This window comes from Phaenicophaeus curvirostris, chromosome 5 (assembly GCF_032191515.1).
Source record: "Phaenicophaeus curvirostris isolate KB17595 chromosome 5, BPBGC_Pcur_1.0, whole genome shotgun sequence".
Taxonomy (NCBI): Eukaryota; Metazoa; Chordata; class Aves; order Cuculiformes; family Cuculidae; genus Phaenicophaeus; species Phaenicophaeus curvirostris.
Window position 1 is genome coordinate 20110116 of NC_091396.1, and position 27117 is coordinate 20137232.

Sequence of the window (27117 nt, forward strand, 5' to 3'; positions counted from 1 at the left end):
TGAACCTCATGGATTATTAGCTGAAACAAACAAGAGGCTGCATCCATGATAAAAAAGTACAATCTGTTCTGCAAAAAAACCCTCAAGAGTTAAAGATTCATAAAGGCTCATCTCAAGAACACTGACAGCACATTAGTAAGTTTTCTTCTGTACATTAAGTCCCCTACTTTCCCCCGCCCCACAAACTATCATATAAAAATAGCAACAAACACATCAATTTTACACATACAGGAAAAAATTTGTTTTCCTAATTCAGTGAAATAGCCCAGAAAATGATAACTTCAGTATACCTCAAAAATAACACATCGGCAGCACTGGCTTCCCCCTTCCCTTTCCTTCTACTCTTTTTTTTTTTTTCAATGGTAGAGAGAACTGTGAGGGCATGACTGGATCACACAGGACAGAAGGGAGTGGGGGACAAGATGTATTTATGGCAAAGATTACAGTACTTTAAACAAATTCTCCAGCACTCTATGAACCCTATTGCATCTCCTTTGAGATTAGCAAACTGACTTCTGATTTATGCTTGTCTTTGGAAAGCTAGCTAGTTCTCTGGCATCTGTCTTTCATATACCAAGGCTCCCCTAGCATTCAGAGGTCACGAACAGAAAATGTTTGCCTGTATTCCAATTTCTGGGAACCAGTTTCTAAATAATTCCCTGTTACTTCAAGCCCTGATAAACTAGCCAAGTAAACAAACATGTTTCATATGCATGTCAGTATGTTCTAAGAAACAACTTATTTAAAGAAAAAGTATTACAGGAAGAAATAGAAGTGTGTTGTAAGTACATGCATAATGGCTCTCTTAGGTCTTCAGACAACATGGATAGAAACATCCTGTTACTGCTCATAACAGCAAGGCCAAACAAAATCCTGGCAACTTTTAAGCAAATATATGCCTATAGTTCCCTTGTGCCTATATACTTGCAAAACCCCCAGAAATTAATTAATCAGAAAACTCTGCGCTACCTCAGCTCTGCTTTATTTCAGCCCCATGACCCAGTAAATTAATGTTAAAAGTTCCAGCTTTGGTAAGAGCCCAAGCTTGTGCAGAAACCATGATTCAGACTTTCTTGGGGAGCTCTAGCAGAGATGTGTATTGGAGAGGCTTGCATTAATTGCAGAGGGTGTAACTGTACCTTTACTGTGAACCGACACTTATTTACATTTAATAGTCCGTCCTCCCTGTTTTATATAATTTATGCATACAAGTGGGAAAGTGCAAAGAAAAAAACTGAAGGATGGCTAATTCTTTCTCCGACCAACATGTCCAGAAAACTGTCATGAGCAGACTACCAGTAAGCTCATACATGCTTAAGTTTTCCAGCTTAATGTGGTCCACAAGCGAAACCCAGCAGGTACTGGCACCAACCTGGAGGGAATTAGAATGGACCTGGATTCAGTCATTTCAGCTGAGATCCATCACTGAAGTCCTCAACTGCAAAGCTAAACTGATGAATAATTAGGGAGTTTGCAGCAATTCTATGCTCTCAGGTCTACATTATCAAATGAGACTGTCTCTCAAGAGACTGTACTTACCCTGAGCGATGACATCCTCAATGTTCTTTCCATTCAGTTCACTAATAACCTGTGTAAATTAAGTTCAGAACATCAATAGTTTTGAAACAGGAGGATAAGCTACATTGAAATAAATACTGATTAACCATTGTGTTCAATGCCTCCATCCTGCTGTTTACCCAGCCCCAACATTCCTTAATTCTCAGTGGAAGGAACTGGACATTCAACTTAAAACTTCAGCTAAATCTTTCATACTTTTCTGTGAAAGCTTTTTCATGAAATCTGTTACAATAAATTTATGATGAACCCAAGGATCTTGCAGAAAGGAGGATAAACAGATGTTGTGGAGCCAATGAGGAAACCCCACTAATGGTCTGTTACTCACTGAGGGACTGTTAACACATCTTGCTTAATACCCATGGGCAGGCTCTGGAGCACTGGGGCCTGGACCAAAACCCACAGGATCCTGTTCCTAGCATTATCAAAGTTGCCTATTGTGTGCTTGCACAGGAACAGTGTGTTCCAACTTCAGTCTTACTACCGTTGTTGTATAGCCAGGAACGTGGAAAGCAAACACAAAACCAAAAACTGCTAAAGCAAGCAAACACTTCAGAGGAAAACTAAGAATGTCACAGACCTCACTGGTGAGCCCCCGTCAGTGCTGAACACTGCAGAGTCACCAAAGCCAAAAGGTTTTAACCGAAGCACCTCCTGCTTACAGAACATGCGACCTGTGAAACGCTGTGCCTGTGGGCTTGGTTCATCTGGAAGGTAGGGTTTTTTAAGACCTCATGAGATTTACAGTGGCATAAGATAGAGCCAAAGCAAATAAAGAAGGATTAATTAATCATGACCAAAACAAATTCCAGAGAAGCCTTCTGGATATTAAAGAGTCACTAAAAACAACTGATTTATGAATGTATTAAACAAATGTAAACAAGACAAGGCTGAAAGACCTGGTGTTCAAATAGGAGCACCACAAGTTCAAACAAACATCCTAACATAATAAGGATGCTGACAGCTCAGTCAACCCATCGTTTGGTTGGGCCTATGGTAAAACACTGTCTCCAGCTGGGAAAGTAATTTGTTTTAAACTCTATCTCTCTGGAAACACTCCATGTATGGACTAGGTGATAATTTCCTTCCATTGTCATTCAATTTTAAGTCCACAAGGATGAAAGTTTATTACATTACAAGAAACATTCTATTTAAGATATTTTCTTCTTAAAATGCTTGTTTCTTAATGCAACCATTTCTGCATTAATGTCAGCACTTCTTCCTACCCATTAATTAATGTCCATGTTAAAATTTGCCTGTGTTTCTTAGTGAAGGAAGAAATACCTCTTTGCACTGCACTCAGTAAGAGTCTATTATGGAATACAAGCCTTCAACGGCACTGGCTTTGAATCAATACTGACCAAAAGCCAAAATTAATCATTAGGTGCAAGCTATATGTTATGTCAGCATGGGACTTATTTTCAATACGTGCTGATTTGTAGCTCCATCCCATTAAATTATTAGACTGAAAACCAGAAGTCAGCAGCAACTGGCAGAGACCTCTGCAGAGGACAGGTGTTAAATAAGAAATGTTAACAAATGTCGACAATGTTTACAAAAACATTGTAAGAATAGTTCCAACTGGTTAAGAAGTGTTTCACAAACCACACACACAACCACCAGTGAACAAATTGAGACTAGATTGGCAGCTAAACAAACGCTGAAAACAGCTCCAATATCTGATGCCGACTGGGACGTGAACGTCTGGGATCTCCGGGCAACGCCACCTTGTTCATGCGTTCATCGTCGGTCTCGATGCCAACACTGTCGAGGATCTTTTTCAAGTCTTTTGACGTGGGAGACTCGTTGCCGCCGAGGACGGCCAGAAGATAAGCTGCGACGTAACGCATCCTGCAAGACAAGAGCACCGGATCCTCAGTGCCGGGGACCGAGCCCCGCGCGCCTAGGCCTTCCCCCTCCCGGCGACACCCCTCTCGCCCCGCTCTTCAACGGGACCCCCGCGGGGCTGCCCGAAGGCCCGAGCCGCCGGCCCGGCGTCCCCGGGAGGAAAGCGGCGCCGCCCCGGCTCCCCCGGCCGGGCGAGCACGTGGCCGCCGTGTCCGTCCGTTCCCCCCCCCCCGCTTCGGCCCGCGGTGGTCTCGTCCAAGCCCCGCCAGCGGACACGGGCGGGAGCGGACGCGCCGGGAGCGACCATTCCCGCGGGGAAGGGGGGGTAGTGGGGGAAGGGGCCACCGCGCGCTTACTTGGGAGGAGGCGGCGGCGCGGCAGGCAGGCCCGGAACGTGCGCTCGCGATGGCGGCCGGGCAGCGAAAGGGAAGGGGCGGCGCCTCGGCAACTCCTTCCTGCCACCGCCCCTCAGCGCCGCGCGCCGCCATTGGGCCAGAGCGGCGGGGCGCGGGCGGGCCAACGGGGAGCCGCGGGAGGGGGGGGGGTGGGGGGGCTGCCGCGCTCACGGCGCCGCGCGTGCGCAGGGCAGGGCTGCGGAAAGGGGCGGGGCTACGGGAAGAGGGCGCGGACGTGAGAAGGGGCGGGTGGAAAACTGGTTGAATGGCGGGCCCAGAGAGTGGTGGGAAAGGGAGTTAACTCTAGCCGGAGGCTGGTCACAAGTGATTTTTCCCCAGGGCTCAGTGCTGGGTCCAGCCCTGTTCAATGTCTTTATCAATGACCTGGATGAAGGCAGTGAGTGCACCCTCAGCAACTTTGCAGACGACACTAAGCTGGGTGGAAGTGTCGATCTGCTGGAGGGTAGGGAGGCTCTGCAAAGGGATCTGAACAGGCCGGACCGCTGGGCTGAGACCAATGGGATGAGGTTTAACAAGGCCAAATGCCAGGTCCTCCACTTGTGGCACAACAACCCTGTGCAGTGCTACAGACTAGGAGAAGTCTGTCTAGAAATCTGCCTGGAGGAGAGGGACCTGGGCGTGTTGGTTGACAGCGACTGAACATGAGCCAGCAGTGTGCCCAGGTGGCCAAGAAGGCCAATGGCATCTTGGCTTGTACCAGAAATGGTGTGACCAGCAGGCCCAGGGAGGTTATTCTCCCTCTGTACTTGGCACTGGTGTGAGACCGCTCCTCGAGTACTGTGTTCAGTTCTGGGCCCCTCACCACAAGAAGGATGTTGAGGCTCTGGAGTGAGCCCAGAGAAGAGCAACAAAGCTGGTGAAGGGGCTGGAGAACAGGCCTTATGAGGAGCGGCTGAGAGAGTTGGGGTTGTTTAGCCTGGAGAAGAGGAGGCTGAGGGGAGACCTCATTGCTCTCTAGAACTACCTGAAAGGAGGTTGTGGAGGGGAGGGTGCTGGCCTCTTCTTCCAAGTGACAGGGGACAGGACAAGAGGGAATGGCCTCAAGCTCTGCCAGGGGAGATTTAGGCTGGACATTAGGAAAAAAAATTTCACAGAAAGGGTCATTGGGCACTGGAACAGGCTGCCCAGAGAGGTGGTTGAGTCACCTTCCCTGGAGGTGTTTAAGGCACGGGTGGATGAGGTGCTAAGGGGCATGGTTTAGTGTTTGATAGGAATGGTTGGACTCGATGACCCGGTGGGTCTTTTCCAACCTGGTGATGCTCTGACCCTATTCCATGTTTCCATGGAAGGGGCGGGGCTGCAGGAAGGGGCCGTGGCCGCGGGGCTCGTTTCCCGCCCCGAGGGCCGTTTCCCCCGGTCCCTCCCGCCGAGCGGCGTTGCGGGGCCTCGCCGGGAGGGGCGGTGTTACCGCGCGTGTCCCTCCCGGTGCCGAAAACGACGGCAAATAAAGTCTTAAGACTCGTTTTGGAGTTTGAGAAAAGCCGCACCCTTTATCGGGCCCGGGCGACGCGAGGAGCGGTCCCCGTCAGCCGCGTGATGCGAGACGAGAGCTGGGACGGACGGGTTCCCACTCGCGTGCATAAGTGTGAACTTTCCCAGGAATCTCACGCACATTGTATCGCTTTCCAGGGACAGATTTTACTGTTGTTATGATCTTGGCCACAGGCAGAACTCCGTCTGCTTGGGAGCCGGCTCCAGCTCAGCCTGAGCCGCCTCAGGGAGGGACCCGCGCGGCGCAAGCCCCGCTCCGCCCCGCAGAGTCGACGGCGTCAGCGAGAACGCCGCCCAGCGGGGAACCCGCTGCCCGAGGGGCGCTCCGTCCAACTTCCGAAGAAGGCGACTCCTGAGACGAAACTTCTCTACTTCGGCTTAAGTAAAATACATCCCCCTTTCGGCAGCGGTAACGGCTGCCGTCTCGGCCCGGGGCGCGGGGCTGACTCCCCGCCTCACGCTCCCCGCCCCGCCCCAGGGAAGTTCCTCTCCCGAACTCGCCGCGCCGGCCTCTGCCTGCGGGACGAGCCCCTGGGGCCCGCGGGAGCCGCGACGGATAAAAAACTCCTCCCGTGACACCTCGGGCGTCCCTGCCCCGCCGCATCCAGAGCCTCCTCCGGCTCGGGCCGGGAGCCGGGGGGTGAGAGCGGGGCCGGGGGCGGCGAGGGCAGCCCGGGCCGAGGGGGCCGCTGGGAGAGCCTGTGAGAGCCCGTGTCTGTGACTGTTCATATGTGTGTGAGTCCGTGTCTGTGTCTGTTCGTAAGTGTATGAGCCCGTGTCTGTGTCTGCTCGTATGTGTATGAGCCCGTGTCTGTGTCTGTTCATGTGTGTGTGAGCCCGTGTCTGTGTCTGTTCATATGTGTGTGAGCCCGTGTCTGTGTCTGTTCATGTGTGTGTGAGCCCGTGTCTGTGTCTGTTCATGTGTGTGTGAGCCCGTGTCTGTGTCTGTTCATATGTGTGTGAGCCCGTGTCTGTGTCTGTTCATGTGTGTGTGAGCCCGTGTCTGTGTCTGTTCATGTGTGTGTGAGCCCGTGTCTGTGTCTGTTCATGTGTGTGTGAGCCCGTGTCTGTGTCTGTTCATGTGTGTGTGAGCCCGTGTCTGTGTCTGTTCATAAGTGTGTGAGCCCGTGTCTGTGTCTGTTCATGTGTGTGTGAGCCCGTGTCTGTGTCTGTTCATGTGTGTGTGAGCCCACGTCTGTGTCTGTTCGTATGTGTATGAGCCTGTGTGTATGCACATACGTGTGTGGCTTTGTGTGTTCATGTGTGCGTGAGCCCATGTGCATGTGTGTGAGCCTGCATCCATCTATGTGCACATCTGACCTTCTGTGCATGTCTTGAGTGTGTGTGCACATGTGTGTGTGAGCCTGTGTGTGTGTGAGCGTGTGTGCGCACATGTGTGAACCCATGTGCATGCATATGTGTGTATGAGCCCATGTGTGTATGTGCACATGTGTGTGTAAGCCTTTGTGTGTGAGCCCATGTGCATGTATGTGCATGTGTGTGAGTCTGCATCTGTGCATGTGTAAATGTATGTGAGCCTGTGTGTGTTTATGTGCATGTGTGTCTGGCCATGTGTAGGTGAACTCCTGTGTAGGTACACATGTGTATGAGCCTGTGTGTGTATGTGCACATGTCTGAATGTGTGTGTATGAGCCCGTGTGCAGGTCTGTGCATGTGTGTATGAGCCTGTGTGCATGTGTATGAGCCCACGTGTCTGTATGTGCACATGTGTGTATGAGCCCGTGCACATGCATGTGAACATGTGTGCATATGTGCCCATGTGTGTGCATGTGCACAGGGCTGCCTGCCTATGGTCTCTGTGCACACCCAAAACTGTTTGTGGTCTCTGAGCCTCTTCAGCCTGGCCAGTTCTAATCTGCCCTCTGGGCTTTTTTTCACCTTTATAATGCTGTAGCAGATGGTCTTTTCGTTATGCCTATCTGCAAGAGAGTTGTATATTTCTTCCGTGCAGCCTTTTTGTAAGAACTATTTTATACTAAACCAGTAGTTTCCATTTACCTGTTCTTCCTGTCCTTATGTGCCTGTGACGTTTCTGCTCTTTCAGGGAGTCCTCCCGACTGTGCCTTGGGAACATCAATGCTGCCACATCCAGGTTACCAGTAAAAGGTGCTGCTCCTCAGGGTGCTGTGGGGGCATTAGCTTGCTTCTGCTGGCCTTGGAAATTAAAGCCATTACAAGTTTTTTGTAGTTCTGCATCACTCGCTCAAAAGAAACTTTTATTTGCCTATTTGATCCCAGGCAAAGGTTAAAAAGAACTGATATTCACACTGTTTAATTGCCAAGCTCAGGAGGAGTTGCAAAAGGAATTGGAAAGAGCAGGAAATGGGAAACATGAAATTATGTGACTGCTGGTATAAAAGCAACCATGGTGCCTCATCTTTGTGCTACCAGTGTGCTATGATGGTGGCTGACTTTGAAAATCCTAGGTAGATGAAGGCTTCTTCACGCTAGGAAGGCAGAGGAATGATTAATCTGTTCAAATTTCATATCTCTGCTCTTTTACGATTCAAACCTTCTTAGCATGCTGCATTTGGTACCTACTTTTCCCCTTTCTCTTTATCTGTGGCAGGTGCTGTTGGAGTAGGGAGCAGGACTAGCCATGTCTTCATGCACTGTTTTCTGCTGCCTCTTGCCCATCTTCATCTATGCTCACTTTTATCCTGCCGGCACCCAAATTCACAACTGAGTTCAATGAGGACCCATCCCAGCCTGTGAGCAGCCTCTGGGCTCTCTGGTCTTGGCTTGGCTCTCCCTGCCCTGGTTTCCCCCTCTGCTTGTAAAGCTTCTGGCTAAGGCACTTCAAAATCTGCATAAGGCATTTACATTTATATATTTTAAAGTTAATACTGCTGTTTATTCTAGTGGTGGGTAATTGCTCCATTCCCTGCCAAAATGTCATCTGCGAAAACTCAGAGGTTTTCCCTAGAAGGAGAAACCTGTGGCATCCAGCACCTTGCATTTCTGTGCTCTTTGACCACAAAGCTTTCAGTAACATGCGTATAATCCCTTCTTCCCTTCTGCTGTGACTTATAAACTGTTTCCAGCATCTCTGGGCGGGGGCAGGAGGCCTTCCTCATACACTTGTGTTCTCTTTCAGAGCCAGCTTTCCTCCTCCTCCTTGTCCCAGCTGCGTTGTGGTGCCACTGGTGCCTGCCTGCCTGGCAAGTCAGAGCATGCCTGGACTCTGTGGACAAGGTGCAGAAGATGGCAGAGCTGCAGGGGCTTGGGGATGAGTGCGGAGAGGGGGCTTCAGGGGCTCCTGCGCTTGCTGACTCCTGCCTCGCAGACAACAGGCTGAACCTGGATGTTTATCCTGACGGCTGCCACCGGTTCCTCCAGCTGTTCAAGGGGCGACAGGGAGAGGTGCTCAAGGTGGAGTTCCTCCGGCTCAGCAGCAACGATCGCCTCCTTGGCACCACGCTGGGCATCCTTTCTGGTCTGAAGCAACTGAAATCCCTGGTGCTCAAAGGTAAATTCCTAGACGCGTCACCATCCAAATTTTCTAGGTTCAGCTTTTTTTTCTCTTAATTTTATTTTATTCCTCTCTCCATGTCTGCAGGACAAACTGTCCTTGGATTTTTTTTTGTTCTAGTGCTCCTTACTACAGCTTTGGCTGTTAGCCTCTCTCAGAGCTGCAAGATCCAGCTTCAGGGCTCTTATTTCTTCCTTTGCTTCTACAGCTGCCTGGGGTCTGCATTTTTTGAGTCTGGTTGGGTTGATGCTGCAGTATTTTCTTTAGCCATCCTCTAGAAGAGCAGCGCTTTTTGCAGTTATTCAAGGAGAGGGGGATTGAAAGTTGTTGGATTTTTTGGTAAATGTTCAGCTCCTCTTTCATGAGCTGTCTTTGCTGTGTTTCCATCTGAATCAATACTCGTTTAATCCTTGCTTACTGTCAGTGAGCATAGATTCAGCAGAGTTCAAGACAGACCAGAAAAGGTTGCTCCAACATTTTATCAAAAGGATGGCTCAGGTTGTACACATAATTTGGTGAGCTGTCATAACTGTTAGACTTACAAATATTAGATAATTCTTTGACTTTCTCCTCTGTTGTAGGAGGATGTCAATACAAATGGTATAATTTCTGTATCAGACTCAATCGTTTGCTCCTTGGGAGGTAGAACTTTAAAAAGAAATGAGAGAAAAATGTCAGGATTTTGTGGCCGGAATTCAGTATTCCAGCTGAAAACTGAAAAGATTGAGGTTTTTTTCTATATCTACCAGAGATTTCTCACGTAAATAATTTCGTTTGTCTTTTCCCCCTTTAGTAAGGTGAGGGTGATGGCAGTACCCTTCATCAGGGTTGCTTTGTGAGATGTACACACGCCTTGCGCATCCTGAAGTGCCATAAAATAGTTGGATAAGATTTCCTTATGTACAAAGTGCAATGTGGTTTTGATTATTAATTTTGATTATTCTCATTTTTTACTGTTATGCAGCATAAAAAATGTTTGATGCCCTCTGCTGTATGTGTATACAAATAGACAACAGTGGAGGGAGAATAGGAAACTGAAGAAATGGTGTGGTTGGGCAGTTTCCATTGGTTTGCTCAACTTATTTTCCATGGGTGTAGCCCTTCTCCAGTCTGAGTGTCTGACTGGGGTGGGCAACTTGTATCTTTCCTTCTCTGCACTGCCTGGCCTACACAATATTGATTTACCTGTTTGTTTTTTTTTCCCCACATTTTCACCACTTTCCTCACATCTGCTTCTCAGTCTTGCAAGGGCAGAACTCAGTCCTCAGGGCTGTTTGTCCCTCAACAGCTTGGGCAAAGCCTGGAGGGCAAGGAGTGTCTCCTTGGTCCATAGTGTCGTGTATTGGACACTGGTGCTCGTGGGAAAGAGGTGGAGAAGGAAAGTGGCAGGCTTAAAGGAATATGGGCCACCCTGCAGAAGGCGGGTAGATGCATGAAATGTCCCAGCTCTTTCTGAGTTTCAAGTCCCTTTGTACTTAGCAAAGCTTTACTGGTTGACTGTGGCATCTTTTGATTGCATAACATTATACGCCTTTTACTGGTCAGGAAACTGAGGCAAGGAGCAGAAAATCCATTTCCATATGAGTACTTTGTAATCAGTTCTGCTCATTCTGATCAGTAACTCCCTGTCTTGGTCTCTGTGCTAAGGAGTCTCATATGAGGCTAATGGGGTATCCCCGTAGCATATTGACCTTTTCCTCCACTTCCCTCCACACCAAGGTGGCCATGCCAGGGACGAATTTGGTTCATGTCAGCATGGCTCCCTAACAAACTTGCCACCAGACGTTGGGAACCTGAGGTGTCTCACCCACCTGGATCTTAGCTTCAACAACCTTTCCACCTTGCCCAGCTGCATCCTCCGCCTCCCCAGCCTCAGCGTGCTCCTGGTGAGCCACAACAGCTTGGTGGCACTACCCAAGGACTTTGGCAGGCTGAGGAAGCTGACTTTCTTCTCTGCTATGAAAAATCAACTAAAAGAGTTGCCTCAGAGCATTGGGGAGCTGGCAGCACTGCAGGATCTGGATCTCTCAGAAAATGTTTTGGAATTCCTCCCCGAAGAAGTTGGGAATCTGCAGAACTGCAAAGAGCTGGATCTCTCAGGGAATTGCTTATCGAGCATTCCAGATTCCTTAGGTAAGTATTTTCTAGGAGAAAGGAAGGACATGGGTTTGCTGAGCTTTGGGTACAATCTAGGACTCCTCAGGCCTTCGGTCTCTGTCCCCAGAGTTATCGTCATAAACAAACTGTTATATTAGAGCCAAATGGAAGGGATATCCAGAAGAAACATACATGATTCAGTCAGTCCCTTTGAGCATTAGTGATTCTGGACAATGCTTTCTGCTCCTGTGGATCAGCAAGACTGCTAAAATTTCAATCAATTTACAATAGCCAAGTATCTGGCCTGGCTGATTTTGGGTAGCACCCAGGACTGGAAACAGAAGAGCTAGGGTTTAATAGGGTGCAAGTCTGGGCTTGAAATCATGCTGTCAGATGGGGACTAGTCCACAGAACTGGGCTCTGATTTCTGCTTCCAGCTTCCTGGCTCTTGGGTCCTGTATTACTTTGTGCTCAGGGTTGTCATTGATGCTGTTGTGGAAGCATCTTATATCTCTATTTGTAGCTGGGTGCTAAAAATGCAGAGAACAGAGGGGGCTGTGTTGCCTTTCAGCTAATTCCCCGGACCCGTTTTATTTTGTGAGCTAGAGATGTTGGGCTCTTGTGCTTTTCCCTTATTGAGCAGCAGGGGGTTAGAGCTGATGTGCAATGCAATTAACAGCATGGATAGGAGGTCACTTCTTGTTCTAACCTGCAGCCAATTTGAAGTCTCTGCGGCAGCTGCATCTCCACAGCAATCTCCTGGTGACAGTCCCCACCTCGCTTGCCAGCCTGCCCAACTTGTCCAGACTTGATCTGCAGAACAACTGCCTCCGTACCGTCCCCCCGGAGATCCAGACCTTGCCATTTGTGCGCCTCCGAGGCAATCCCATAGGAAAAGCTGAACCGTTCCCACTGGCGGGTAATTGCAAGGCTTCTACTGCTCTGGGTTTTGTCCAGCTGTTCCTTCATGCAGCCTAGATGGTGTGGATGGGTTTGGATTAGAGAAGACAAGCAGCAGAGGATCAGATCAGTATTTGTCTGGAATAATTATTAGGTTGTAAGGATGCAGTCAGTACTAGTTCTGTTTTTACGGGCCCAAGGCTGGCCTAAAGGGCTTGGTGGCCCCTGGAATGGGGCTTTCTAAAATGAGATTCACAGGAAACAGATCAGGAGAGGCCCCTAAAGGGGTCCAGCCTTTTTAAGAGAGGTGGGCACTAATTCCTGGACTTGCTGCATGGCTCTGAGTCTGTGGTGGCTCATGCTAGAAGTGCAAATAGCAGTAAGACTTCATTCTGCTGTGCAGGTACCTCCTGCTTACCTGTGGTTCCCTAGCTGCAGAGGATCAGCTCTTTGTCCAAGATGAAGGTGATGAGTGAACAGGAATCTGAGCAGGGTTTCCCAATGGTGCTTACATTCACGAAGGCAATTACTGATTTCTAGGCATGGCCCCAGGCAATCAAACACAGCCCTGAGAGGTGCAGGCATGGTAGATTGAAATATTTTCTAATTCCTCCTGCTTCTGAGTTTCCCTGGGGGAGAGTTATTGTTTACAGTGTGTCTAGGGATCCATAGCCCTCTTCCTATCCTCCTGCTGTTGTTTGATCTGAAGACAACTGCAGCGTGGGCAGGTTTCTGTTAGCAACTTCTGTCAGATTAGGATTAAGCCAAAATTAACATGCAAGTTCAGCCTTTCTTGTCTACCCTGATTTAAGTAACTTTTGTGTCCTCCTGCTACCCAAACCTGTTGCTGCAGATGAGTCCAGTGCCAGAGGGCTACGAAGACTCTTCCTTGCATCAGCAGATGACAGGTAGGCCTCTTTTAGTAAGAACTTACATTACAGTGGTATAACAAGGGCAAGATTGGTGCATAGTGGGTAATGCGCATGTGTATAGGAAATGCGCGTGTGCCAGTCAAACACAAGGTAGGAGATTCTTCTATTGTTTTTTTGAGGGCTGAAGTCATTGCACAGTGTCATATATTAATGCATTTTTCATGGAAGCTTTACTGTGACCTCTGAAGGCTGCAAAGTGGTCCTGGCTTGTGGCATCCATTTCTGCTTTCCACCGGGGGCTACCTCTGACGCTCTGCAGATCTGCTTCCGAATCCTTGCACCAGACCCTCAAAGGGTAAAGCTGAGACACCATGATGTCCTGCTGAGCAGAGTCCTGGAGCTGCAGCCTCATGGGGTGGAATTCCAGCAGGTGAGAATATATGCAGGCCCCTCTCTTGAGCAAATCTTCCTCTGCAGTAGCTCGGCAGAGTCTTCTGAGAGAGTCTTTTGGGACTTCTGAGATAGCCGCTCCCATCTGGTTGGACTTGATGGTCTGATGGGTCTTTTCCAGCCTAGTGATTCTATGATTCTATCACTGCTGCTTTTAAATAGCTACAGGAGTGCCCTTCAAAGAAGCCCCGTTGCAAAGACTTGGAAAGGACACATTCAGCTTCTCTCTGGCACTGTGGTGATGTGGCTTCTTTGTCTTCTCCCTGTTCCTGCTTGAGCAGAGCTGTAACTTCACTGACAACCCTCCTCCTGTGCCAGAGGATAAGTGCTGTTCCACCATTTTGGCTGTAGCCTGCAAGGAGGATGGTTCATATCCTTCCCTGAAAGTGTGATTGTGTGGTGTTTATTTGAGCTGGTGAGTACTTAGACCACTAGCCCTGTCATGGCTGACAGCAACTCATGGCAAAAGTTGCTTTGCCCTTTCTGCTCGAAAGCTGCTAAACTGTCCCTGCCGTCACACTACAGACCGAACACCTCCTGTCACCTCCCTGGAGGCTCCAGGGCAGAGCAAGTTCCCAGCTCCTCCTCCACTCCCTGTATACAGGCTGTGCTTTGCCCTTCCTTCTTCTTGTCTGCACAGGAAACCACAGATTGGAGATAGGCTTGGTTTTATCCTTTCTATTGGTGTTGCATGGAAATGCTTTTTTTGCCAGGAGGTGCAGATCTGGATGCCGTATGTACCCCCTGAAACCCTTCACCAGCGTGAAGTGGTAGTTCGGACCTTCAGTGGGCAGAGCTGGAGTGACCTGAGAACAAGAGTGGAGCAGAAAAGAAAATCAACGGTAAGCAGATTGGAATGACCAGTGACACACATCTTTCTTGTTCCCCTCTTTGGTTTTGACAGGCCAAGAGTGAGCCCATTTGAAACATCTCATAAGCTGTGTTTTGACCAGCTGCTATGAAATGTAGTGGATTTCAACTCCATGTTTTCTATCTCTTCAATGTATTTCTCCTAAAGGGGATGAGTTGTAGCCTGCCCTCCTGTTCTATTACATTTCATTTGCTTGGCTGTTACTGGCACTTATTTTCCTGCTGTTATTGTGTTATGTTATATGCCTATATATCTTCTCTTCTTCCCTGTCTTCTGTTATAGAAGCATGTGGCTCACTGTAGTGTTCTTCACTTCTCCTGGTTCCTCGTTGTGTCTCGACTTGTGCAAAATGAATGCAAAGTGCCAACAGAGGGAACATTGCTCTTTTCCAGTGTGGATCCAAACATCAAAGTGACCTTTCCTCCTGGAGTCACTGAAGAGACTCGCAGTGTCAAGCTACAGGTAGGTATGCTTTAGAAAACAAGCTTTGGTAAGCCACAGTGCAGCTGCTGTCCTCATGCCAAGTAGGGGGGCCGAAGCTGGGGTGTCCACCCAGGGGTAATTAATATCTGACATGGATGTCTCATGGGCTGACCCACCTCAGATCACCTTCTGTCTTAGCTTCCCTGCATGCCAAATGGGCTGTGCTCAAGCTGCCTTGTGTGGGAAAGGGATCTTCTTGCTGTTCTGCCAGGGGTCCCTCCAGCAGATCAGCAGGTAGCTGCTGTGAAAGGAACACAAGGAGATTTTGCCTCATGTTCCTTTGCAAAACATACCAAGAATGGCAGAACAGCTCAGTGAATAAAGCTGGAGGGGAGTTATTTGTGGATCTAATTCTATAGCCTCCCAACTAAAATTATTGTTCTGTAGAGTTGCTTGATAGTGCTAAATTCTATTGTAATAACTTGTTATATCCCAGCTTGCCACGTTGACACCAGTGTTAGATTAGAGTTCAGCCAGAGTTCATTCAGTGTGCTTCCATTTCTTACTAAGCCCTGAGTCAAATGCAGCATGTCTGCTGCATGCTGGGGGAACTGAGAGAGTGGTGTGGGAACTGGGGTGCTTGATTGCTCCGCTCGCCGTGCCGTCTTCCACATCCAGGTGCTGCCAGTCTCTGCAGAAGAGATAGAGGAAATCACAGACAATGCAGGGTGCAGAGCCAGTCCCCTGCTCTGCCTCTCCCAGGACTCCTTAGTGGATTTTCTCAGGCCAGTGAGAATTCAGCTGCCCCTCCCACCCGGGGTCACAGGTCAGTTTATTTCCAGAATTGGCAAAGAGGAATGTCATATGTAGAAAACAGTGATTGACAGGCTGGAATTTTTGTTTGCCTCTCCTGTTAATAATAAAGCTTGCTACTTTTCCTGCAGGAACAGCAAGGTGTGTCTGCTGAGTGAAGGGTGGTTCTGGGTGGTGGCAGGTGAAAGTAGTTAGGTCCAACAGATCAGCGCTGAGCTTCTCATACCAGCAGCACAAGCTGGGAGAATGGCATTGGCAAATGGATTTCTCTGCTGAACTGCATGTGTATTTAGATTGTTGGATTTGATGTGGTATGATGGCACTCTTCCCAGCTGAGAAGATACCTTGTAAAAGGGCTTTGATTCATAATTGAGAATAGCTTGAAGCAGGTAACAAACATGCTGCCTCCAGGGGTCTGCCTTCTCTCTTACTTCCTTGCTCATGAATAAGGTGCTAAGCCACTGCAGTTAGAAGTGTACAATCATACACTAAGACATCTCCCATTCTGAATATTCCTGTAACAGCCTCAGTCTTGCTAGGGATTCCTGTGTTTGCGTGCTCAGTACCCCGTGTCTCCTAATTCCTATTTCTTTGACCTTTCCTGGCTTTCTTGTGAACAAGTAAAATCTTTTTGGGTGTGGCTTGCCTTTCATTGTAACACTGCCTGGTATTTGTATGTCTGAAGTGCATCAGAATTGAAAAGTCTGTGGGATGTATGTTTAGAAAGACATGGAACTTGGTTAATAACCCTAGATACTGGTGATGGGAATTGTCTAATGAATCTATTGGTGGAAATCAGCACATCATCAGTTTAAGTCTGCATATTCTGTCAGAATATCCTGGAAGCATTAGGGTAGTCTCATCCTTTTATTGCTGCTCTTCTTTGAACAAATTCAGTCCTGTGTGCTGAAGGCCATGAACCTTAATTTGGTGCGTTTAGAAAGTGAATCATTCAAAACTGTGTCTGGGTTTGTAAAGCCATGAATAAAAGCTGCTGCTGCATATAGAATTTCTTGGTCATTGCTGTCTTTAGGGCTAAATTTGGATCAGTCAAGGCTGCATCTTCTCCATGGTGACCTGGAGGGCCAAACTTGGGATGACATTACCAGTCAGGTGGTGCTGGAATTCACCCATCTTTATGCAGTGTTTGAAGTCACCCACTTCTCCTGGTAAGTTTAGGATTAGTCCTAAGGAAAAGATGGGATGTTCCTCTGCCTTGCTTTTCCTACACTCTGACCAAGAGTCATGCCATTAACCCTACCTGTTCCCTTTTCCCTTTGCAAGGTGATTAGTGCTTTGTCTCTACCCATCAAGTTTACAGTCTCATGGGTGTGACACTGGCTTCTCTTCCTAGGCAGGATCTCTGCTTTTTCTTATGTATCTTATCTGCCAGGTACTGGCTCTGGTACACCACGAAGACTTACATTGGAGGCATTGCCAAGAAAGTCTATGAGCGGCTGCGTATGTACCAAGTGAGCTTCATTGCTCTGCAGAGGAAGAAGGACCCGGAGCAAGTCCTGCTGCAGTGCGTCCCCAAGCACAAGGTCAGATCTGAGTTGCATTGCCTTGCTTCTGAGCTTCCTGGGCATCCCTTCATAGGATGTAAGGGAGACATGGTCCTGGTCACTGCCCCAGGGTCATGGCTGGGGTATGCTGCCACCACATCCTTAGGAGTACGATACAGGATAACTGGGAGCTGGGGGAAGAAGGAAAACTCATTTTAAGCAGCAGTGGATGCCATGCAGTGATTTCTTCCCCTGTGAACCTTGAGGACTGGGCTGCTAAAAGCAGCTGAGCTGCTATAACTGGCCATGCACGTGCTATTAGTGTGCAGCAAACATGAGGCAAAACGTGCTGGCTTAAACTCCAGTGAAAGGTATTAGAGTTAACATGTCACTTGTGTGACGCAGGCTAGTAGTGCAGGTAGAAGCGCTTCTTTGGTTTCAGCTGGTGTAGTTAGAAATGGTACTCTTCCTGATGTTCCTTGCTGTTTACAGTTTAAGCAGTGAAACAAAATATGAGCCCTCTTTAACTGTTTCAGTTGCAACATCAGGTTAGTTTATGCTATTAGTTTGAGCTAATCTGGCTGGTTTTGTATGGATGGAGATGGCATGTGCTCACACATTCTCTTCTGCCACATCTGCCCTAGGGGTATCAACCCTCAGCAGCATTTAAAGTAACTGTGCATCTGTGTTTGTAGAGCATGTACCTTGACAGACAGTGCAGGTCAGTGAGTTGAGGGTTATTTTATCAGTCTGCCAGAACTGGGCTACATAACCAGCTCTCTGCATACTCCTCTGCACTGGTTGCTCCTTTTTTTCTTTTTTCTTTTTTTTTTTTTTTAATTTGTTCTCCTGTATTGAAATGACCTGTAGGCATAAACATCTGTAAGGATTTTTATATCTTGGGCTCTGGGCTAGAATTCTTTCCAGGGGAGGCAGCAATGGCTGGAGTGTCTGCATTCCTGCCAGGGGTGGTCATTGGGTGAGAAAGAAGGTTTACTGTTACAAATAGAAAGAACAGGCACCTCAGCTCTAAGCTGACTCTTGCATTGCCTCTGAGATCCCAGTCCTGACAGTGTGATCACAGGCTGCAAAGCCAAAATGAGCTTTCTGGTGTCCTCAGCTGTGTGCTGTTGTAGCATGCGATTTTATGAAGAGAAAACGTCTTTTAATGGTATAATGTGAGGGGGATAAGGCATCAAGTAAATCGCTCCCTACCTTTGAAAGTTACTGGCCTCTTAAAGAGATAGAGACATTGCTGAAAATCCTTTTTTGTAATGGCAGTTTGGGATGGCCTATCTTTGTTAGTCCACATAGGCTTTTCTACATTTTACTTGAGAAAAGAAATAAGGAAGACACAGAACTCAGCACCACCTCGTTGTCTGTCGTGAATGTACCTGGGATTGGTGGGGGGTGAGTGTTTGTTCATTTGTTTACATCCTTTCCATGTGAGATCAACTTTCCCTGTTGAAGGTGATTGAAAGGAACATCATGGGCATCGGGTCATGCCTGTAGGAGGCAGACTTGCTTCAGACCAAACATGGGATCCCATGTTGTCCTCTTTGTCAGGTTGACCCGGTGCTGAAGAAGCTGCAGGACCGCTATCGAGGACCTGAGCCATCCGACATGGTGGAGATGTTTGAGGGAGAGCAGTTTTTTGCAGCTTTTGAGCGAGGCATCAGCATCGATATGGGTATGGTAATACTGGGCTCCTTTCTGCTTCTACCTCTTGCGCTTCTCTAGACCTAGGCGTGTTTCTGGTGAAGGGCTGACCTCCTCCATGGCATTCCTCTCTGTCTGCAGCTCACCCACTGCTCACAGCAGCCAGCCCATGGACATCGAACCTGTCACGTTCCCTGGTCACCCAACTTTTGTGTCTACTTTTCCCTATGAAAGTGCAGACTTTCATTTCCTCTCATGCTGTTGTAGCATTACAGAGAGCAATAGCCGAGTGTGTTTATTTTATGATGGGACTGCTTCTGCAGCCAGCTATGCCCTTTTCCTGATGTCTTAGACACCACAGTGCAACACCCATAGTAATCTAAGTAATGTTGCCTGTTTCTGAGAGAACATATGTAAGATAATTTTTTTTAAGAAGGTATTTCTGAAATAATCTAGAGCAAAGAACTTCCCCTAAGGGAGCCATTGGAAGAGAATGAAAGAGGGAGCAGGACCAAAACGCATGGTTTTTGACTCATGATGCAGGCTCCAGTATGTCTTGACCTGTTACAGCTGCAAACTGAGAGATCTTCTGCCTTCTGTCCTGATGTAGGCTGGACTGACTTAATTTCAATGCTGTATATGTATTCATACATAGCATCACAGGATGCTATTGCAGCTGATTGTATCCTGGGCTGTTGGCCAGGCTTGAAAAGCTGCGCACTTTTCTGCGCAAGTTGAGTGTTTACTGCTTCTCTGAACAGATCGCCCTGACTGCGTGGATGGACGTCTCTCGTTTATTTTTTACTCCCACTTGAAAAACATGAAGGAAATCTATGTCACCTCCCCTGTAGACAGGAAAGGCCAAGCTGTAAAAGGCCAGGTGAGCAACCAGTTACACTGACTTCTTGTTTCTTCCTTCATTATCATCATTGTTTTTTCGATGCTCCTCATAATAATCTGAGTGCAGATCATGATTCTTTTCCTCCCCTCTTTACCTTGGCTTTGCATTTAGAATCATAGAATAGTTAGGGTTGGAAGGGACCTTAAAGATCATCTAGTTCCAACCCCCCTGCCGTGGGGCACCCCCCACTAGATCAGGTTTCCCAAGGCCTCATCCAACCTGGCCTTGAACACTTCCAGGGATGGGGCATCCACAACTTTCCTGCGCAATCTGTTTCAATGTCTCACCACTCTCATCATGAAGAAGTTCCTCCTTATGTCAAGTCTAAATCTGCCCCTCTCCAGTTTATACCCATTGCCCCTAGTCCTATCACTACAAGTCTTTGTAAAAAGTCCCTCCCCAGCTTTCTTGTAGGCCCCCTTCAGGTACTGGAAGGTCGCTATATGGTCTCCTCAGAGCCTTCTCTTCTTCAGGCTGAACAAGCCCAACTCTCTCAGTCTGTCCTCACAGGGAAGGTGCTCCAGCCCTCGGGTCATCTTTGTAGCCCTCCTCTGGACCTGTTCCAACAGCTCCATATCCTTCTTATGTTGAGGATTCCAGAACTGGACACAGTACTCCAGATGAGGTCTCACAAAAGAGGAATAGAGAGGCAGAATCACTTCCCTCAACCTGCTGGCCACACTTCTTTTGATACAGCCCAGGATACAGTTGGACTTCTGGGCTGTGAGCGCACATTGCTGGCTCATATCAAGCTTCTCATCAATCATCACCCCTAAGTCCTTCTCTGCAGGACTGCTCTCAATCACATCATCCCCCATCCTGTACTGAAAACGGGGATTGCCCTGACCTAGGTGCAGGACCTTGCGCTTGACCCTGTTGAACCTCATGAGGTTCTTGCAGGCCCACTTCTCCAGCCTGTCCGGGTCCCTCTAGATGACATTCTGTCCTGGTGTGGCAGCTACACCACTCAGTTTGGTGTCATCTGCAAACTTGCTGAGGGTGCTCACAATCTTGCTGTCTGTATCATTGATGAAGATATTAAACAGCACTGGTCCTAGTACAGACCCCTGAGGGACACCAGTAGTCACAGATCTCCATCTGGACTTCGAGCCATTGATCACTACTTACTGAATACAACCCTCCATCCGGTTTCTTATCCACCGAACAGTCCACCCATCAAATCCATATCTCTCCAATTTCGAGAGGAGAATGTTGTGGGGGACCATGTCAAAGGCTTTACAGAAATCTAGGTAGATCACATCTGTTGGTTTACCTGTGTCTCCTGCTGCGGTCACCCTATCATAGAAAGCCCACTAAGTTGTTCATACAGGATTTGCCCCTGGTGAAACCATGCTGGCTGCCATTAGTCACTTCCATGTCCTCCATGTGCTTTCGCATAGCTTCTAGGAGGATCTGTTCCATGATCTTCCCAGGCAATGAGGTGAGGCTGACAGATCAGTAGTTCTCAAGGTCGTCTTTTCTGCCCTTTTTAAAAATGGGCACAATGTTACCCTTCTTCCAGTCACCAGGGACTTCTCCTGATTGCTGTGACTTCTCAAATATCACAAAGAGTGACTTGGCAACCACATCTGCCAATTCCCTCAGGGCTCTGGGATGCATTTCATCAATCCCATAGATTTATATATGTTCAAGTTCCTTAGGTGGTCACAAACCTGATCCTCCTCTACAGTGGGAGGGGTTTTACCCCCCTGGTAACCATCTTGCTGTCCCATGGCCCAGGAGGGGTGAGGAGAGTGGTTATCAGTGAAGATTGAGACAAAAAAAGTTGTTAAGTACCTCAGCCTTCTCCTCATCTGTTGGTACGAGGTCACCATTCCCAACCATCAGTGTGGGTACGTTCTCTTTGATCTTCCTCTTTTGATTGACGTACCTGTAGAAGCCCTTCTTGTTGGTCTTTACTTCCATTGCCAAGTTTAGCTCCAGCTACGCCTTGGCCTTCCTGGCCTCATCCCTACACAACCGGGCATTGTCCGTATACACTTCCCAGGTTCCCTGTCCCTACTTGCACTGGCTGTGCAGTTCCCTTTTCTTCTTTAGTTTAACTAGCAAGTCTCAACTCAGCCACACCGGTCTCTCAGAGGACCATGTCCCAGGGGATCCTACTGAGTAATTCCTTGAAGAGCTGGAAGTCTGCTTTCCTGAAATTTAGTGTCCTGACTATACTCCTCACCTGTCCCATATCCCTCTGGACCTTGAACTCCACCAGTGCACGATCACTGCAGCCCAGGCTGCCTCTGATCCTAATGTCACTGATGAGTTTGCTTGTATTGGTCACCATAAGGTCCAGCATTGCTCCTCCTCGGGGGTTGGGGGGGGCGGGTCCTCTATCATCTGGACTAAGAAGTTATCCTCAATGCACTCCAGAAGTTTCCTGGACTGCCTACAGCTTACCGTGCTACTACATCCTGACCACATCCTGAATTTCCTGACTTTTCATATTTTCCTGACTACGTCCTGGATAAACAAGAAGAGTAGTCTGGAAGGATCGCTCATCACTTAACTCTCTGACTTATCCTGCCATTAACTCTTGGGCTGTTGGCAGTGAGTCCAGCCTTTATGGCAGAACCTCAGTGCTCCTCCGAGCTGCGTTGAATTGGGAGGCCATCTTTATGAACTGAGGGTAGGTGAGAAATGCTGGCATAATTCTTTCCTAGACAGAAAAGACATGATGCAAACAGGCTTGGCCAATGTGCTTGAATCTGAGCCTCACTGCATGCTTTCTGTTTGCAAAGGTCTCTTTCTACAGAGGGGCAGTTCCTGAGACCATTCCTGAAGATGCCAGCAGGAGGAGGAGGAAAGGACCAGACTCCCCCTGGCTTGCTACTCTGCCCATCAAACTACCTGTGAGTTGTTTTGGCTCCTAGGGAAAAAATAATCTAGATGGGCTAAGAGCACGACCTTCCTGCTCAGGAGATTTTGTCTTCCTGCCTGAGAAGAGATGGGATGAATGACTGCAAGAAATGGCTGCCCAGCCACTCCCCATGAGCACTTCTGGAAAGTGAGACACAAATAGCTGGGAGTGGTTTCCATTTTTCATGCTTTTAGATAAGAAGCGCAGGCTTGTTGGATGGGTCAGCGAGGGTGGATCCTTTGAATGAATGAAGGAAGTAGAGCAGGAGAATGCTTGCTGTAATTAAGGGAAGTGGTTTGCTTATGATTTTTTTAGTCACGCAGCTTACACAGCAGGAGAAAAAGGAAGGTCAAGGACGAAGTAGTTAGGCTGTATTTGAATACAGGCATTGAGTGTAAGTGTTTTGGTGAGCCACTGGCATTTAAAGGTTAGGCTGTATGTTACAGTGAGAAATGCAACTTTTGCTTATGGAATTTAGTTGATTTTTGAAAAGCTTAAAACCATAAATACCTTTGTAGACCGAATGCTTCCCTTCATGTCCTGTGCCATGATCTCAGATCCCTTTCTGACACATGTCACCTCAGATCTACACCACCTACAAATCTAGACTGAGGCAAATAAGCTTCGGAGAAATTGTTCATTGAAAATGCTTGGTAAAGACAAGAAAGGCAATTTCCAGTGTGAGCTATGACTGCGAGCACTATGATTTGATATTTTTCAGACGCAGCGTGCACTGGTGGTCATTTTCAGTGTGAGTGCTCTTTGCTTCTTGCAGCTTGACTGTTCAGCCCTAAGATCTTCCTCCCTCCCTTCCTTTACCCAGGAAGGAAGCTTCAGTGAGGAAGTTGAATGGCTGGACACTGTCCTCTACAAAAACCCAATTTGTTTAGTATGTTTTCTCTCTTCTCTGTGACACAGCGATTGAAACCCCACTGGGGTGGGAACCCTGGTCCCCTGAATGGCTTCTCATTCCCTCCCTTGAACTTGGGCAATGCTGAGACTGGGTACCTGACACAGGCAAACCTGCTGAGCATTGCCAGGCGTGTGGGAGCTGACTGGCAGACCATCGGCCTGAACCTGGGCTTGACGTATCAGCAGATTGAGCGAATAGGATACAATAACAGGTGAGATAGGGCACACTGATCAACTGCAATGCGAGTTATCTCCTTGTCTGTCTGCAATGTAATGATACAAATTAATGCTTGGCTGGATGAAAGTTTTTTCACTGAAATTGTTTCACTGGATAAAGGTGGGTTAACCAATGGTTCTTCTCAAAACATTGGGTTTTTTTATAGCAAACTCATTATTTTTTTAAAACAAAGCTTTATGTTTGAAAATACAAAATTGGGAAATAACAAACCTGATGAGCTTTGTACTTCAGATGAATCACATTTGGTTTTGTTGTGATTTGGTTTTCTGGCCAGACTCCATCTCTGACAATGAGGTGAGGTCTATGGCATTAATTGTGCATATCATCTTTAGTCAAATAGAGCTTGTGGTACATCGTGAGACATGGAGTCTGACCAAAAAGCCAGAGTATTAGGAGAGAATGAGGCTTGTTGTGACCAAACTGATGTTGCTGTGGGGGATTTACATTCAAAAGCAGAAAGTTCTAATTTTGTATTCCATTCTAGAGAGATTTTAGTGCAGGAAGTGCAACTCCAGTATGATGGGTGGGAAAGATGCAGCACCACTGAGTGTTTTGTGTGTCTGGATGGCTTCTCTGGGGCTCCACTCAAGGGTTAGGACTAGTTAAGGCCTCTTTAGTTTGCCGGTCAGGACAGTGTTAGTTACTTCTGTGCTTCCTCCTTTCTTCAGAGATGACCTTGATAAGCAGATCCTGGACATGCTTTTCTCGTGGGCTCAGCAAAACTCGGAGGATCCTGACTGTGTGAGCAAGTTGATCACAGCCATGAAAGAGAGTGGCCGCCAGGACATTGCTGATGAGATTGAAACCATCGTTGAACTGGGACAGCAGAAATACAGAGAGTCCATCCGCCGGGTGGGCTTGGAGCAGGAGAGCAGCACTGAAGACTCTGCCATAGCTATGACATAGCACCTAAAAGAAAGAACTGGTTTTCGTATAGGGTCCTTTTGTGTATCTGGAGTGACAATGTCTTTGGGCTGCTTACAGCCACCTCAAGGGCCAGTGTCTTCCCAAGGAGCCGGACATTAATTTACTTGTGAGCAGACTACTGGGCTCTCTTAGGTCTATGCTCGCATGCCACTTCTGCCAATCCTAGGCAGTTTAGGGGGCATTTATGAGCCTTTTCAGTACTTCCACTTCTTGATTTTGAGCTTTAGATTTCAGAAACATGTAGAGATACAATGTCAGTTGAGAATTGGTTAAAGTAGTCTTTAATGAATTAATACTCATTTAATATATATTTATTCATAATTTATTCTTCCAACTGTGTTCCGCTGGAAACAAAGCGTAAGCATTTGAGTCTGTTTGCGCTCCAGTGGTTGATGGGAAAGTGGAGGTGCAGTTGGGTTCTGAAGGCTTGTGGAGCAGTGGGGACTGTTCAGCTATTTCTGTTAATTATGTGTTTTGCTCACCTGAAAACGTGAACTATATTCTCCATGAAAATGTTTTCTGTTTTCTGCCAAATCTCTTCCAGTTCCCTCGAGCGCAAAACAAAGCCTAAGTATTTGTGAGGAAAAATGACAAAAAAAAATTTCTAGCAAAATTGCCATTGTTTTTTAGCTTTGCTCCAAAAGCTATTTTGGAACAAATAAAATTTCATGTTGTCCCTAGGCTGCTGCACCTGCCAGGATTTTTTGATGTGATCTATGGGCTGATGGTTGTTGACAGAGTTCCAGGGTTTTTTTTACAAATAAGTTAAAAAAATCCACAACCCTGCTGTTTTGGGAGAGACTCTTAAGTGAAAGTAAAATCTCCCTTGCAGTTTCAAAGGGATCCTCACATCCACTGAAATATGCCCATGTAGGAGTGAAGGTGTGACAACTTGTGAAGTTTGGTGAAAAGTATGACATAAATTTGCATTTTAAAAACTGGTCTGACCAGCTGTGAGATAGGCACTGTTCTGGGGTTGGCATGAACTCGGTTAAGCTAACCTCCCAGTTTTGCATTCTGAACAACTTCTATAGGGCTGGATGTTTATAGCTTTTTAACTGCTCAGTCGTTGACTACTGAGGTGCCCATCTCTTGCTGTTTCCCAGCTCATAATGGGCCTCATCTAATGACCTGCTAATGACTGTGGGAAATTTCATGCAAACTTTTTGAAAGACTAAGGTTGTCTATGTAAATTCAACTCTATTAGAACAGGTTTGGATTCAGTATATCCCACTCTTTAAGCAGTATTTAAAAGGCTGTTTATAGTCTGAAAAACAAAAGTCTGTATAAAAATGCCAGGTTGCAACACCCAAAGTCAACCTGCAACTCCAGGTCTGGGAAATCCTGGTGTTTTCCTCCCCCTGAGTGAATCATCGGTGGTTTCTCTGATGCTGTGTTTCAGACCTGCCACCAGTACTATTTAAAGAGAGCCATAAAATCATTCTGCTTTCTTTTTTTTAGGCCATTTTAACATTTCAAGCCACAGAGTGATTACTGTTCAGCCCAGAGCACTGGACAAGGACTTGCAGACTTGACTTGTTGGCCCTGGGCATGAGGAGTTCCCCAGATCCAGTGTCTTAGGCCATGCTGCCCATCAGGTCTCATGTTGGGTTCAAGCCAGCAGTTCTTTTCTGAATGTATGTTTTCTCTGGTAGTCTGTGTAATATGTTCTTGTCTGAAATTTTTATGTATACCAATGAGGTATTTGTTCTTTCCTCCAGTTTTGGAGAGATGCATTTGGGCATATTGCTGTTAGCAGAATGACAAACACATAACCACACTAGGAGGTTATATGTAGTGCTTTATTTCGAGGCCCCGGGAACCAGGGCTACGCACCCAGATCTGGTTCCGAAGACCATCACATCGCGTCCGCTTTTTATTCTCTAAAAGTTTTGCAATCTAATGTATATTCAACAGGTTACAACATTCTCTAATACATATGCATAGGTAAGTTGCTTCATCGCCTTATTGCGACATCAGTCTCTATTGCGCCTGCGTAGCCCCCTCTGGTGGTCGTCCTGATGAAGTAAGTAGTCTTCCTCAGATGAAGTAAGTAGTCTTCCTCGCGTTGTCCTTTTCACCTTTTGTTCTTTTGGCAAACTCGTCGATTTTTCTTGGCTGGATCTGCTCTTATCTTCACTTGACTGCTCAGGTATATCTTTCTTGCCTCCCGAAACTTATTCTTCTGTCTTCTACAAAATTTATGATGGTCTCTTGGCTATTGCAGGTGTATGTTCTACTTGGGTAGGGTAGCTAGTACATACTTTTCCTAAACACACCTGGATCCTATTTATCACATGAGGTCCTTTGAACAAGTACCTTGGGGTCTGTTGCTAGGATATATTAAGAATCAATAGAATCATACTGTTTCTACATTCAATCCTAGTTCTTGATTAATCAATGATCAGTATTTCTATTATATTTTAAATGTAACATTTTCTAACATTTCCCCCCTTTGAAAATACTTCACTTTTGCAAGTATTTTCATTCTATGTAACTGTTTCCTGCTGGGGGTATTGGGTGCTATGGATATTCTCGTGTTACTGCTCCAATAATTTTGTGTGTCCAATTTTGTTTACAAGTAATCTCTGTTCGGATGCACAAGTACACCAAATAGATTGCGAGGAAAATAAACAAAAGTGTGAATATCGTTTGAATGAGGGAGTGTATCCAGCCAGTGAGGTGGATGCCCAATCTATCAAATAATGCCCTGACCCAATTTTGACCAATCTCTTCTTTCTCTTTTTCAGCCTCTTCTTCTATTTTTCCCAATTGCGAGATATCATATTCCACATCAGCTGTGACATTAGGTATATGCACACAGCAGTGATCAGTTCGATCTTTGAGATATCTA

The 27117-nt window shown here is 47.1% G+C and overlaps 2 protein-coding genes and 1 non-coding gene across 4 annotated transcripts in view; 1 reads left to right on the forward strand and 2 right to left on the reverse strand.

Moving 5' to 3' along the window:
* The window catches only part of RPLP2 (ribosomal protein lateral stalk subunit P2), a 176117-nt gene that overhangs the window by 739 nt on the left and 148261 nt on the right, over nt 1-27117 (reverse strand). Inside the window, exons 1-3 of one of the 2 annotated variants that reach the window (XM_069857882.1) lie at nt 3780-3889; nt 3303-3426; nt 1540-1588 (exon numbers count right to left, since the gene is read on the reverse strand). In XM_069857882.1, coding sequence (XP_069713983.1) covers nt 1540-1588; nt 3303-3425 — 172 coding nt within the window. In that variant the 5' untranslated portion in view covers nt 3426; nt 3780-3889. Of the gene's footprint in view, nt 1-1539; nt 1589-3302; nt 3427-3779; nt 3890-27117 lie in introns of those variants that run through there. The other variant, XM_069857883.1, reaches the window with a different exon arrangement.
* LOC138721660 (small nucleolar RNA SNORA52) lies at nt 1265-1395 on the reverse strand. Its single transcript, XR_011337591.1, has one exon. It is a non-coding gene; the product is annotated as a small nucleolar RNA SNORA52 (small nucleolar RNA).
* On the forward strand, nt 8345-26055 carry PIDD1 (p53-induced death domain protein 1). Its single transcript, XM_069858389.1, has 16 exons — nt 8345-8348; nt 8449-8820; nt 10543-10956; nt 11636-11839; nt 12674-12728; nt 12921-13122; nt 13856-13984; nt 14296-14475; nt 15115-15262; nt 16283-16418; nt 16643-16793; nt 18321-18444; nt 19175-19293; nt 22068-22178; nt 23105-23310; nt 24005-26055. The coding sequence occupies exons 1-16, from the start codon at nt 8345-8347 to the stop codon at nt 24240-24242; spliced, it is 2793 nt and encodes a 930-aa protein (XP_069714490.1). The 3' UTR covers nt 24243-26055.

Coding starts and splice junctions, on each gene's coding strand:
- PIDD1 (XM_069858389.1), top strand. Junction 11,840..12,673: donor TGAACCGTTCCCACTGGCGG/GTAATTGCAAGG, acceptor CTGTTGCTGCAG/ATGAGTCCAGTGCCAGAGGG. Junction 13,985..14,295: donor AGCAGAAAAGAAAATCAACG/GTAAGCAGATTG, acceptor CTTCTGTTATAG/AAGCATGTGGCTCACTGTAG.